We start from the raw sequence: 13,605 nt of genomic DNA, 5'->3' as shown, positions 1-13,605 counted from the left end.
ATCTTACGAAGTCTTTTTGACAATTGAAGAGTTGAGGAAACACTGAGGAAGGTTTCAGAGAGGACTAACAATCTCCCACATATTGTTGCAGTGCTGAGTGTGATGAGGGAGTCATCAATACCCATATTGATGACTACAGTGAAAGCTGGTGGAAATGTTCTGCTTCCCTATTGATCTCTGATCCATTATGAGCTGTTAGTAGACGGCTGGGTGATGGATGGAGAATGGTCCATCCATCATAGGTTGACGCCCACGCTGCTCGGCAGACGAGCTCTTTTGGTTGTTTTGTCCGTTATCCTCCTCCTTCTCCTCTCCTCCTGTGATCCCCCTTTTTTCTTCTGTCCGTCAAATGTATATCATGCAAGTTACTGTCAAGTTCAGCTTTCTTCTCTCTAAACTTTCCTACTAAGGAAGAAAAAGTCATTTATTTTCAACATAAATGTCATATATTAATGGTGGAAATGTGAATGAATGACACATTTTCAAACTGTAATATGCATTTGATGCGGTATTTTAGAAGAAAAAAACTTGTGAAATCATAGTTGCATCTATACGGAAGAGGATTAGGGCCACATGAATAAAATGTATTGGGCATGTGAAAAAAATGACTTTAATCTCAGAATTATGACTTTTTTCCCAGAACAAAAACAAAACGTCTTTTCATTTGGCCCTAATCCTCTTCCATACATCTACTTTAACTATGCATATTAATATTTTCTTTACCCGTGATGCTAAACTTTTTCTCTCCCTCTTCTCTCCCTTCTATTGTCAGGTCACTGATCGGTCTGTGCGAGCGGTTGCTGAGCATTGTCCTGAGCTGCAGTTTGTTGGCTTCATGGGATGCCCGGTGACCTCTCAGGGAGTCATCCATCTCACTGCGGTTAGTGTCACTCACTCATATAGCTCCTTGGACCCTTACTTGTTACTTATTACAAGAACTCAACTCATGTCTTTACTTGCATACAAAATGAAGATACTTTAGATCCCCTATCTCCGTTGAAAGAGGGTTAATTTCAGTCAACAATTTCACTTTTTTGAAGTAATTACTCGTATCAGTAAATGTCAACAGAAATGTCAGCGTGACAAAGACTTGTGTTTAATCCTGTTACCGTGGGCCAGCTCTCTACGTTGCTGCAGGCCATGCATTGTCTCCAGGGGGGCAAATGACTTTTGGAGAGTAAACGTACGACATCGCAGGGTATTTTTTAATCTCAGACTTAGTTTTGAAGTTATTTCGTGTTAACTTTTTAAATCTCATGAAAGCCTAATGAGATGAATCCTAATAATACGCTGCTGTTCTGGCTACACCCTGCTGTTTGGATATTACCATGCTAATGAGCAGGGCTCCCTGGTTTAAAGATGTTCCGTGCCATATAAACATGGACACACATGCACTCACACCGTGATTGCTTGAATTTAATCCATCAGCACCCTGCTTTTCTTCAGAATTTTTCCTTTCCCCAACATAACATCCATCTAGAGTGCACCTATGTATAAGTGTGCAGGGGTTGTGCACATCCATGTGTATTACAATTCGATTTGTTTTTGATGTACTTGGGGGTACTCGCAAGTCTGAACGTACCCTTGTGGGCTACGTGTGCTCATCCCTCCTCAAATGCAATTACAGTTGTGTTAATAGGACTGAGACACCCGATGCCACGCTGCATTATTAGATTAAACAGCAGATTAATTTGTGCTCATGGTTTTGGCCCCCTATCATCTATGCAGCCCCCACTGACCTTGGCCAGTTTGTTGTAGACAGACAGTAATGAAGCCAGCCAGTCATAACAGCATTAGCATACCTGGAGGTGGACGCATACACATCCGCCCACACGCAGTCTAGCACACACTCATTATTATTTATTACAGTATTAACCGAGGTGAAGTTTTAGAAGTTCAGATGAGCAAGTTAATAATGCTGATAATATTTGTGTTTTAAAGCTTCTGCTGTTTAAACAAAAAAATAACTTTATAGGTTTTTCTGTACTTTTTTCAAAACATTTTTAGGTTGGGGGTTTTAACAGGACAGACACCAGAGATACATGTAGAACCCCACTGTCAATCTTATACAAATTGATACAAGAAGTAATGTCACATGTATTCATACAAAAAAACCTCTGCAAAATGATACTCCTACACAAACATAGAGACTATGCATTTTTAACCCCACACCCCTGATGCAAAGCAATATAACTGTTCTGCTGTGAAGGCCACTTTTATGATCCCTATAAAGTAATTGTTGACGCTGTCATTAAGTTGTTGATTTAATTATATTTTTAAGCATTGAGGTTAGTGGTGCAGTACAACACCACCAATTTTAATACGTCCTTATAGAGCCATCGACCACTGAACACATTTTAGAACAGAAATGCCAAACAAAGTTTAGCAACCATTGCATAGCATGTTAAATACAGAGCAATAAGTGTAGTATTTAACTCAATCAAGTCTAATTAAATGTAGTTTCACTCGTCCAGACACTTCCAGAATCATTGATGGTTGTGGTCCGAAGTGGGCTGTAACCACACCCTCCAGTGATGCCACAGTGTACAAACACACCCTGCTGTACACATCTACATCCCTGCAGAAAGGCGTTGGAGCTGAGCAATTAGGCAACTGATGAATTAAAAGAGTTTATGTAAATAAATATGATAGGTTGATTTGATTTTTATTACACTTTTTTTTTAAATCAGTCACCTGTCAGTTTTGCCTCACCAGCATTTACAGAACACACAATTTGCCCACCTAAAAGGGTTATTAATCAAACACAGATTTAGTCAACCACTTAGATACTTAATTTCTAAGATAATAATACTTGAATCGTGATGAGGCAGAAATGTTTCAAAGACCACATTCATTTTATCTGTACAGATTTAGAGTCAAATCACAGCTCTCTTTGTTTCTGTCATTTCAGCCATGAGTCCCTCTCTGGTTCTCTACTTCCTCTCTCCATCCCTCTATAATCTCTGACAGTAATTATCTCGTTTAGCAGTTGATGTATCCTCTCATTCATTCCCACTTGGTCCCATCCAGTGTCAATTGAAAATCATATTCTGGCGTTTGGAATCGTTGCATTTCTGATGACTCCGTGGACCCGCATGTGATTTCAGGACTGCTGCACAGCTCTCTTGTTCGATGATGACACTCTCCCTCCCACTTATTTTCTTCCTCGATTGCTCTTTCTCTTGCTGATAATCTTCCCAACCTCCTAACTTGCCACAGCCACCACCAGAAAAAAAGCGAAGAAAATCCATTACTTTTATTAACTTCTTTTATATGACACACTCATTTCAGATTGATATTCTTTTTTCATACCGACTTCTCGCAAATTAGGGTTTGAGGAAATCAATTGAAATCGTATTTTCTTAATCAAGTGAGCTGATGGTTGAAATAGGCCACCCACGGTGTTGAGTTCGATGCCGATGGTCTGTAGAGTAAACTGTAAAGCTGTGGCATTTATGCTCCTAATACTTTTCAGTCTTTCAGTCCTACGGCAGCTTCGTGGTTCCTCTGTGATGTGCAACAAAGCTCAATATTTGTAACTCTGTTTGATAAATCATCATCCTGTTAGCGACTAAAAAGGAAAATCAAGATTTGTCTGCTGTCTGAAAGAATAAAGGATGCTAATCGAAAACAAGCGTTCTAACACTTTCCTTACTGCTTGAACATGAGATATTACAAACGGCTTTAAATGTCAAAACAAAAGAGAGGATTGTAAAGCAGACGTGCATCTGATGTGGTCTTTTGTGTTGGCGTGCTAGGGATCCTCTGTACATTTTTATTTATGGTCGGTGTTGAGATTGAAGCTCAAAGCCAGCTCCAAGCCCTTGACATTAATAATAGTTTTATTGATGAGGTTGTCACATCCCAAGGCTGTGTAATGGATACAAAACATGTTGGGGTGGAGGCTTTGTGGGTGTCCCAGAGCATTCAGTGGTTTGTTTGCAGCTCATTTGAGGACTTTCTATGTGTTTTTTGTGGTCCTGTATGATATTAATCATTCTCCTCATTTAGTTTCAGGCGCTCTACTCGTTAGTCAAGCCTGTGACCAGCCCCAGAGGTGGAAGTGCAATAGATTTATGGAGGTGTTGGCCATTATAAAAAGGGTGGAAGGCATCACTTTGCAAGCATGAGTGTGATCTGTGTGTGTGTGTGTGTGTATGATGAAAGGGGTTTATGTGTGTTTCAGAAGTGGATGACATACTGCATTTTCTGTGCTCTCTCTCTGCTTCTCAGGCAGCCTCTGTGACACGGACAGAGACATTATCCCTCTCTTTGAACAGTATTGTTACCTGTTGTCTCTCTATGCTTTTGGTGTTTGTCAATCTCTGTGTGTATTTTTGTTCTATCTTCTAATACTAGTGTGTTTTTTCTTCTTCTTTACTCTCACACACACTCTCGCACCGTCCCTCCATCTTCCTGTCAAGCGCCGCTCTTTTCTTCTGGTAGTGATTAAGTCCAAGGTCGGCTGTATCAGAGAGTCAGTGTTTGAGAGCAGCTCTGGGTGCCAGAGAGCCTTCATTCCTCGACCCTTAGATGTCCCACTGATGGCTTCCCTTTGCTTGTCATTTCTGCCCACAATGCCCCTCCTCATACATCAGCCTATCATTGCCCTAAGACACTGTGGGCCTCAAAATGCCTTTTTTGTATGTGTGGAAGTTCCCACCCCCGGGAGAGAGGGAGAGCGGGCCAAAGACATAACAAATGAACAGACTGTTGAAGAATGTGTCAGAGATGAAAAGAGATATATTTGGAGACTTTAATAGCTATGTGTTGTCACTATGATGTGCAGATCTTGGATGTTTCTGGTCTTAATTTTGGCTCTTGTAGATTAATTCAGCCGTGCCGCTTCAGTGTTTTCCTTGTTTCTTCTCCAGACGAAAAAGCTGGGACCTTCAATAAATGCACACTAAATTTGACAGGTTTTGGACCGTGGGCAATACCTCATTCTCTCCGTGTGTTTATGAGCAAATAAAACAGTCTGGGAAAGGGACAGGGAAGCTATGTAATTTCTCAACCAGAATCATATGTTCTATCCATTCCCGTGGTTTAGTGTCGTAGCATATACTTGCAGCATTGAGGTTCAGATTTAGCCTACAACCTCTTAAGAAATAGGAAAAACAAGAGCAACATTTAAGAAAAGTATTTATTTTCCCATTTTAACTTCAAAATGTCCACGACCTTAGGTTAGGAAAGCGGTTTTGAAGTTGTGAAATACAAAAGGTTAAGATGCAGGTCTTCACCCACTGTCACCTTCACACCTTCCACTCCACCAGCCCCTCCCCACCTTGGATGATTGGTGACTGGCTTTGCTGTAGTCTGCTGGACCCTTATCTCCTCCCTCTGACTGAAGCACAGGAAATACATAATCACAGTGCCCTGTGTCATACTGATAACCCCCAACACAAACTGTGTGTGTGTGTGTGTGTGTGTGTGTGTGTGTGTGTGTGTGTGTGTGTGTGTGTGTGTGTGTGTGTGTGTGTGTGTGTGTGTGTGTGTGTGTGTGTGTGTGTGTGTGTGTGTGTGTGTGTGTGTGTGTGTGTGTGTGTGTGTGTGTGTGTGTGGTGTGTGTGTGTGTGTGTGTGTGTGTGTGTGTGTGTGTGTGTGTGTGTGTGTGTGTGTGTGTGTGTGTGTGTGTGTGTGTGTGTGTGTGTGTGTGTGTGTGTGTGTGTGTGTGTGTGTGTGTGTGTGTGTGTGTGTGTGTGTGTGTGTGTGTGTGTGTGTGTGTGTGTGTGTGTGTGTGTGTGTGTGTGTGTGTACCTTTTCCTATGTACAAATGTGTGTGTGTGACTGTGTACGGATTCATGTGTATTGTGTCTCAGGGGTGGTGGAGACGAAAGAGCATAGGGGATTTAGAGGAAGAAAGGTAATGGGGTTGTGGGGGTCGCAAAATGAGTTGAAATTGTAATAATAATTTTCTTCACTGCTGTATGGAGGAGATTGGGGGATTTATGAATATAATGAGCAGAGAAGAGCCTAAGGATGATGTGTGTCTCTCGCAAGAGTAATTGAAGAATAATTCTTATGGCTCTAAGACTTTTAACCCAGAGACAGATAGAGAGGTTTCTGACCTCTGGAGGGGGGGGATATCATGTCTCATTATTGGCCCAACTAGTGTCACTGTGCTGTGACTGTCATCCAGTGCTGTCGCACAGACTACTGCCTGTGTACGTAAGTGTGTATGCGCGTGCCGATGTGGTCATTTGGCTTAGAGCGGCGAAGAGAAACCAGCACTCTCTATCTCCTCAAGCCTTTCCTCGCCACTGAGTTTGTTATCAACACCAACACATGCAGGATTAGCGACTGTAAGGGAGAAAAGGGGGTAGGAGAGGGCGAATAAGTGATAGACAGTAGATGGGCGCTAGAAAGATAAAAAAAAAAGTTTACACACACACACACACACGCACACACACACACACGCACACGGATCAGCTCACTGGTCCATGACTGATGCAGACAATGTATTTGTGATACCAGACCCATGGCCTTTTCCAGTTTTTGCCTCAGTCCTTTTTCAAATATTCATATATTTCTGTCTGCACAGGCCCCTGTGTGTTTATGTGTGTATGATTTTCAGTGTGTGCGTCTGGAAGGGGGTGGGGGGTGGGCGGGCGCGGCGCATGATTTAAGCTTACCGCAGAGGGATTGTCTCGACACAGATTTCTCCTGTCTGACTGAACTGTCTGGGATGTTACGATATGGAAAAACAAACAAAGCGTGTATGCATGAGTGCGCACTTGTATTCACCTTGTGACACTTCTGCCATTCGTCCCACCTTTTCGCCCCCAACCTCATGCCGTCTCACAGTCTTCAAACACATGCGGACAGCCGAGCAAAATGTGTCAGGGTCACAATGGCACCTCAACAACACCCCTGCGACTTTGACTTTTCTCAGGACTTTGTAAATGACTTCAAAGTCACTGTTTAAACTTCTAACGGCATTGTTGAGATGATATAAACTGGTTTGGACTCATCTTTGTTGGCTGTTCGCTTTGCTGAAAAGCCAATTTTTTCATAGACATTGCTTGTGTGCATGTGTTTTCTTTTTTGGATCTAAAGCATTTCCCGATGAAGAACATATATTTTTCATTGACTAAACTCACATAATAAATCTTCGAAGTGGTTATAAATTAACTACAGCAATGAAATAGCAGCTCATATTTTCCATACCCAACATGTTTGCCAGTTAGGACTAAAACAATGCTTGCTCTGTCTGTGCTTTTTAAATATCATCTAGCTGCTTGTCAGCCGGGACACTGAGGTTGATGGACAGCAACAGCCATGAACTCATGCTGCTTTGTGCCAGCGTTCAAACCATGACATCACATCCTCTGCATGGGGTCCACAGGCCTCAACTTCCTGCTTGGCATCATGATGCCTGACGTTGTGCAAATAAATTAAGTAATAGCACAGGTAGTTATAGCTCTGTAGTCTGGTGGAGCATACACAGGTGCACACACACTCCCTCACTGTGTGCCAGACTCTGACATACACTAATGTAATAAAGTGTCAAATCAACCTCTCCAAATATTGAACTATGTTTGGCTGAAGGGTAATGTTATTTTTCTGGTTTGACCTCTCACTGTGACTTCCATTCTTCCTGTTTGAGAGAGGCTTCTCACTGAAGCCTGGGGGGGTGGGGGTGGGGTGGGGTGGGGTCTCACTCCTGAAACGACTTTTCTGATCTTTTGGGGTTTAATGCCGTTATTAAACATTTGAATTAAGAAATAAAATGTTGATTTTAAAACCCTATTAAAATATACTTCGAGATAGGTTGATTGTTTAAGTAATTCTTTAAAAGTTAACCATTTTTAAAACTTTTATACCTTTATTATTTATTCAATTAAATAATTCTTAAATAACTTCCCTTAACCTAAATATTTATATTGCATATTTTAGTAACTGAGCATTCCGAAATAATTACTTAATTAAATTAAAAGTGCCAATAAAACACATGATATTTAAAATCAGGCAAACAAAGTTTAGAGCAAGTAGTAAACAAATTACTAACAAAAAGTACTTGAAATAAAAACAGAGGGACTGTGTAAATATCAGAATAAAATATATTTATTTTTAATACATTAATGTTATGTTATTTAATTTAATGCATGCAAAATGTAAGCTTAATTTTGAGTTTTAGTTTGACAAGTTGAAGAGTATTGCTGCTTCATATCGTGTTGGGCAGTTTCATTCATAACAATCCTATTTAATAAACTCTTCATATGTTTTTTGTAAAGCACTTTGAATTCCCTTGTGTTGAAATGTGCTATATAAATAAACTTGCCTTGTAAAAGTTAAACCAAAAATGGTAACTTAATTTTTTCTGTGAAATTAATGTAGTCAGTCATACAAAATATGTATGATATATAGTGAGTCAAGCTATACACTTTAACAAAATGTAAATAAAAACCCAAATAAAATACTTGAGTTAATGTTTAGTGTGAATATAGTTATTGGAATATTCATATAATCATCCCTAATGTCTGCGGCATGCATGTGTTTTCACGGGGCGGGACGACACGCTGGCCCCAGAGCAGCTGGGTTCTGCAGGTTTCACTGTTTTTAAGAACTGCATGAATAATTATCCAGGTGTAGCTGCCAAGTCAGAGGAGACGAGTCAAACTCTGCCTGGTTACAGACTTCAGCCAACGAGGAGAAAAACATGCCGAAACCTCCACCAAATCCCCTGCTCTCTATTCTCTATTTTCTCTCTCACTTGCTCCCCTCACTTTTCCCCCCTCTGTTTCCATCTCGCCTTTTCTCTCTCTGCACTGTCTGCATCTCTTGCTTTGTCTTCCACTCTGTCTGAAAAAAAATGCTTTCTTTCTCCCGTTTCTCTCCATTTCTTTTTCTTTTTCATGCCTGTTTATTCTTGGATGACAGGAATACATGAGGCAAAAATAAGCTGTATTAAGAGCGGAAATGTTTAAATAGGATTGGAACCATTACAAACTTTCACATAGGAGTCAAATTATGAGAATCTGTCAATTATGAGAAAACAAACACTGGCACTGTGGCATGGCACATTCTGGAGGTGCGACTAATTACCCAGAGGTTTTTTTTTTCAGTTTCAATTCAGGGATTTGGAGGATATTTTTCTTTTGGCAAATGTCTGCTAAACGGTGGAATTTATTTTCTCTGCGGTGCTTTTGCTACAGATGGATTAACAACGTTACACTTCGCTTTCATCCAGACATCTGCTAAATTTTCTTTTTCTTTTCAACCTAGCTACACTCTCAGCCAATGAAAACTCACACTAGTTGGCCTGATTTCTCATTGGTTATCCACATCAATGAAACGGTTACTATTGGTTGTAGTAGAAATACTACTATAGCAGACATAAGCACTTTTAAAGATTTTGAGAACAAATACTACTTTTGATGTCAGGGCTTTTAAAATGTACTCCAGGCTCAAAAACCATGAATACAGAATGGAAATAAGTGTGTATGTGTGTATATATATTTTTGTGTGTGTGCAAGAGAAATTGTGTGTACGTGTCTGCTGTTGATTGAGCATTGTTGACAGTTTGAATGAATGTCTTTTGCTATGAATATAAGAGGTAGCAATCCTTTAGTCTACACCCAGGTCTGATTTTTATCACACGCACGCACACACACACACGCACACACACACGCACGCACACGCACAAAGTCACAGACCTACACACATATAGCAGCCTATTTCTGCATGAATAATTTAGCACTTTGATCCAACACTGGCCACAGGGGCAAATGACAGTTAGTGTGTGCTTTTTAATGTCCACTTTTCAGCATCTGCTAGTATGCGTGCATTTCTTTGTTGATTCATAGTTAGTTTTTTTTTAACTTTCATTAAAAACTGCTGTTTATCATGTCAGTTTAGCTGTCCCTGATTATCATTGCTGCTTTCTTGACCCGTCTTTGCACACACAAACAGTTTAATGTGTGTTTCATTAGTAAATATGTGCATATATGCCTCAAACAAAATCTGTTTCATGTTTATTTCCTGCCAAAGCAGACCTTTTATCCCAAGAGGTGTGGATCTAATTTTGTGTGGGGCCACTATAGACAAAGGTAAAGGTTTGTCTTTTTTATTACATTAATCTCAGCTCAGCTCAGTGCAGGATCAGACACTCGCTGTTGTTTGTTTGCAGTCAGTGTTTGAGTCACTGTGCTTTTATTCTCAGTATGTGGGGAAGAGTGAAGAGTGTTTACATATGTGCTTACTTCACCCAGAGGGCCTAGGTCCTCATGCATTCCCCCCATGTGTTTTCATGCTGCTAGGTATATGTCATACCTATGGAGCGCACAATTGTGCTCAGTGACCAACTGTAAGCTTGTTTTCTCTTTAGCCTTGGCCCTGACATTTACCTCACTGCTTCCCTTGCGACTGGCCTGAATATCATACCTCGATTATCTTGCATCCCTGGTGTGCGTGTGTATGCATGCACCTGTGCCTTTAAAGACTTTCGAGCATGTATCAGAGAAAGTACACCTGTGCTGTGACTTGAAAAGCCTTTGGTAGTTTCAGCGAGCAGGAGCGCTTGTTGAACAGTGTGCCTATGTGGATTTCTAAGAGTGTGTCAGGAAGTAGAGATTTTGACTGGAGGATTAATCTAAACCCCCTCTTATAAAGTATTCAGATCGGAACGAGGGATTATTGAAAGTCGGAGAGATGATGGAAAGTGAATGTTCATATTGGTTCATAACACCAGGCACGCAGGCACATAATATTAAACAGTAACAGCAATGTTGTATCATTTATCTGCCATGTTAGGTTTCATTACATGTGGCAGTATACAAGTTTACTCAGTGTTCAACCTGATTTTCTTTCCACATTCCTTGAGGATACATCAAAACCGTCCATGTAATTCAGCAGGCGTGTATACCATGCATGCCTCCATCAAATATTTATTCTCATTTGGTGCACTGCTTATAGTAACAAATCATTTTCTGATATTTTTCTAGATTTTTTGAGTTTCATTTATAAATCTTGGGAGTTTGACTGCTCAATTTCATTGGTCCATTTAAGATTAAATTGCATTTTTTTCCTTTTCCATGGCATACATATATACGGAGCCCTTAAAGGGACATGGAAAAAAAAATAAAAAGAGAGAGAAAAAAAAAAGTCGGGATAACGGGTTAGTATCTCGTGCGACAACCATTTCATTGCAGACTGTTATGTTTATGTGGGGAAATGACAGTGCATACATTATTTGAGATAAGGACATTTCGGCCAGGGGTGTAGAGCTATTTGTTTAAGCACCGGATTGGCAAAACAGGAGAGTCTGTAAACCAGTCTGCTTTGATCTATGAATTAATGTCCGTGACTCTCAGAGTATCTGCTGCCCGCAGCTGTTTTATAGGGAAACAAACACTCAGAACACATACACACAGAGCCAGTGGCTCTCCGTTTCCCCGCAGCGAGGCTCCCCCCCGTTGACAGTTCACTAGCCCCCCGTTGACAGTTTACGTGGGCTGGGCTGGGTGAGATTCACGGGCTGATTTTTTGTCCCAGTCCGCCCCTGCACAGAGCGGAGCTGAGCAGAGCACACACACGCACATCATGCGCCTTGGTGACCGGACATCTCCTTCATAAAACTAATAAAAGGGGGAGTAATCAGGCAGTTCGATGTGTGTAGAGGTGTATGTGTGTAGAGGTGTGTGTGTGTAGAGGTGTGTGTGTGTGTAGAGGTGTATGTGGTTAAAACGTAGCAGCCTGCGGTCACTCTTTAGCTGTTCGAATGAAGGTAAACACAGTGTAGGCGGTGCGTAAAAGCTCTTCGAGCGCTGGTGCTGCTCTTCTCTGAGTTACACGTGCCGCTGCCTCCTGGAGTGACCGCAGGCTGCTACGTTTTAACCACACACCCCTGGCCGAAATGTCCTTAAAATGAAGTCTGAGTACGAAATATATCTCAAATAATGTATGCTCTGTCATTTTCCCCACATAACCATAACAGTCTGCAAATAAATGGTTGTCTCCTGTGCGCTCCACTTCCTCCTTGGCGCACCGGTAACTTTCTAAAAAAAAACAAAAAAAAGTCGGGATAACGGGTTAGTTTCTCGTGCGCACGAGAAACTAACCCGTTATCCCGATTTTTTTTTTTCTCTCTTTTTTTTTTTCCATGTCCCTTTGGGGCACATGTGTAAAACTCGAGGCCCGGGGTGGATTTAATTTCGGCCCGCAGGATAATTTTTAATTACTATTTGATCTGGCCCGCCAGTATATTGCACGCACACCTTCACTCAATCCTAAGGATTTCCTCAGCTCAGAGCCTGACCCCAAACATTGATGACCTTGCACCCAAGATGAGATGCCAAGTATCTGGCTTGAGCATCACAGAGCAGCACACTGAGTTTCAATGGATGTTTCCTTCTGCACTTCTTTTCTTGCGACAACAGGGCATGTCTGGTTTTTTCTTTGAGAGAAATAGTTTTTTTGAAGCTGTTGTTGGCCTGTGGAAAAATGTAATCATAAGAAATGACTCCGGAAAAGCTGCAGATAGAGCCATAAGAAATGAATGCAACTGATTATTTAATGTTTAATGTTGTTTTTATAGGCAATAATTTAAGCTGTGTTAGTTCCAGGTTTAATATGTGCAATAAGTTAATTTCAATAAGTTCTGCAATAAACATTGAAGCAGTCCGGACCTCGACTAGTACCGATTTCTTTATTTTGGCCCACTGTGTATTTGAGTTTGACACCCCTGCTTTAGGGGCTCCGTACATATATATATATTTTTTCTTTAAAGAAAGAAATAACAGGTTTCTTTTTAATGTTTAAATGTAGACGGCTCTTCTTTAAATATTACAATTTTTTTAACCCAGCACTTAAAAAAGATGTTGACAATATTTTGACCACAAAATGGAAGTCATCTAGTTATTGGATGATTAAATAATTCAAATATGTGTGTGTGTTTCCTCTTGTAGCTACGGAACCTGAATGTCCTGGACCTGCGGCACATCTCAGAGCTCAACAATGAGACGGTGATGGAGGTGGTGAGGAAATGTCGCAACCTCAGTTCCCTCAACCTCTGCCTCAACTGGAGCATCAACGACAGGTATGTCAAGTGCATAAGTCTGTCAAGTATATAAGTACCACACTCGATATCGATCAATGCGTTTTTTGGCCCGCCAAGGAACAGATACAGTCGTTCTGTCTAACGAAAATAAAAAAGTTAAAAGTCATTGCATTTGGAAAATGTAACTGTAAATGTAAGAAACCTTGGAAGAGGCAATTCAACTAAAAAAACCTCCAAGTGACTGCCAGGTCTGTAATAGGAGCCTTAGTTAAAAAATAAACTACAAAATAAATCAAGTTTTATAATAAATCCAATACTAATGCTTTTGCCAAGACTTAAAGTAAATCAAATGTATGAAGGCCACTTGATCATTTGACTAATGGCTCTTTAGGGTCCAAGTTGGCACAGACATCTTTCATTGATTGGCCATTTTTCATGATGTTTTTATGCGTTGCTGTAATTGATGATTGAAAAGTTAAAGTTTCTTCTCCGCTTCACAATAATATTCACAAATATGCCTTTGTTTTTAGTAAACACTCGTTTTTGAGATCCTTCTGCAATAATGCACATGTTTTCAGACTATTTGACTCTTGAACACTTGGTGTCAG

At 40.6% G+C, this 13,605-nt stretch overlaps 1 protein-coding gene across 1 annotated transcript in view; it reads left to right on the top strand.

Moving 5' to 3' along the window:
* Positions 1-13,605, top strand: part of fbxl17 (F-box and leucine-rich repeat protein 17) — a 200,639-nt gene that overhangs the window by 63,303 nt on the left and 123,731 nt on the right. Inside the window, exons 7-8 of the mRNA XM_034118533.1 lie at positions 773-880; positions 12,906-13,036. Of these exons, the coding sequence (XP_033974424.1) occupies positions 773-880; positions 12,906-13,036 (239 nt within the window). The remainder of the gene's footprint in view (positions 1-772; positions 881-12,905; positions 13,037-13,605) is intronic.

This window comes from Trematomus bernacchii, unplaced genomic scaffold (assembly GCF_902827165.1).
Source record: "Trematomus bernacchii unplaced genomic scaffold, fTreBer1.1, whole genome shotgun sequence".
In the NCBI taxonomy this organism is placed as follows: Eukaryota; Metazoa; Chordata; class Actinopteri; order Perciformes; family Nototheniidae; genus Trematomus; species Trematomus bernacchii.
This window is presented reverse-complemented; position numbering and strand designations above follow the sequence as displayed.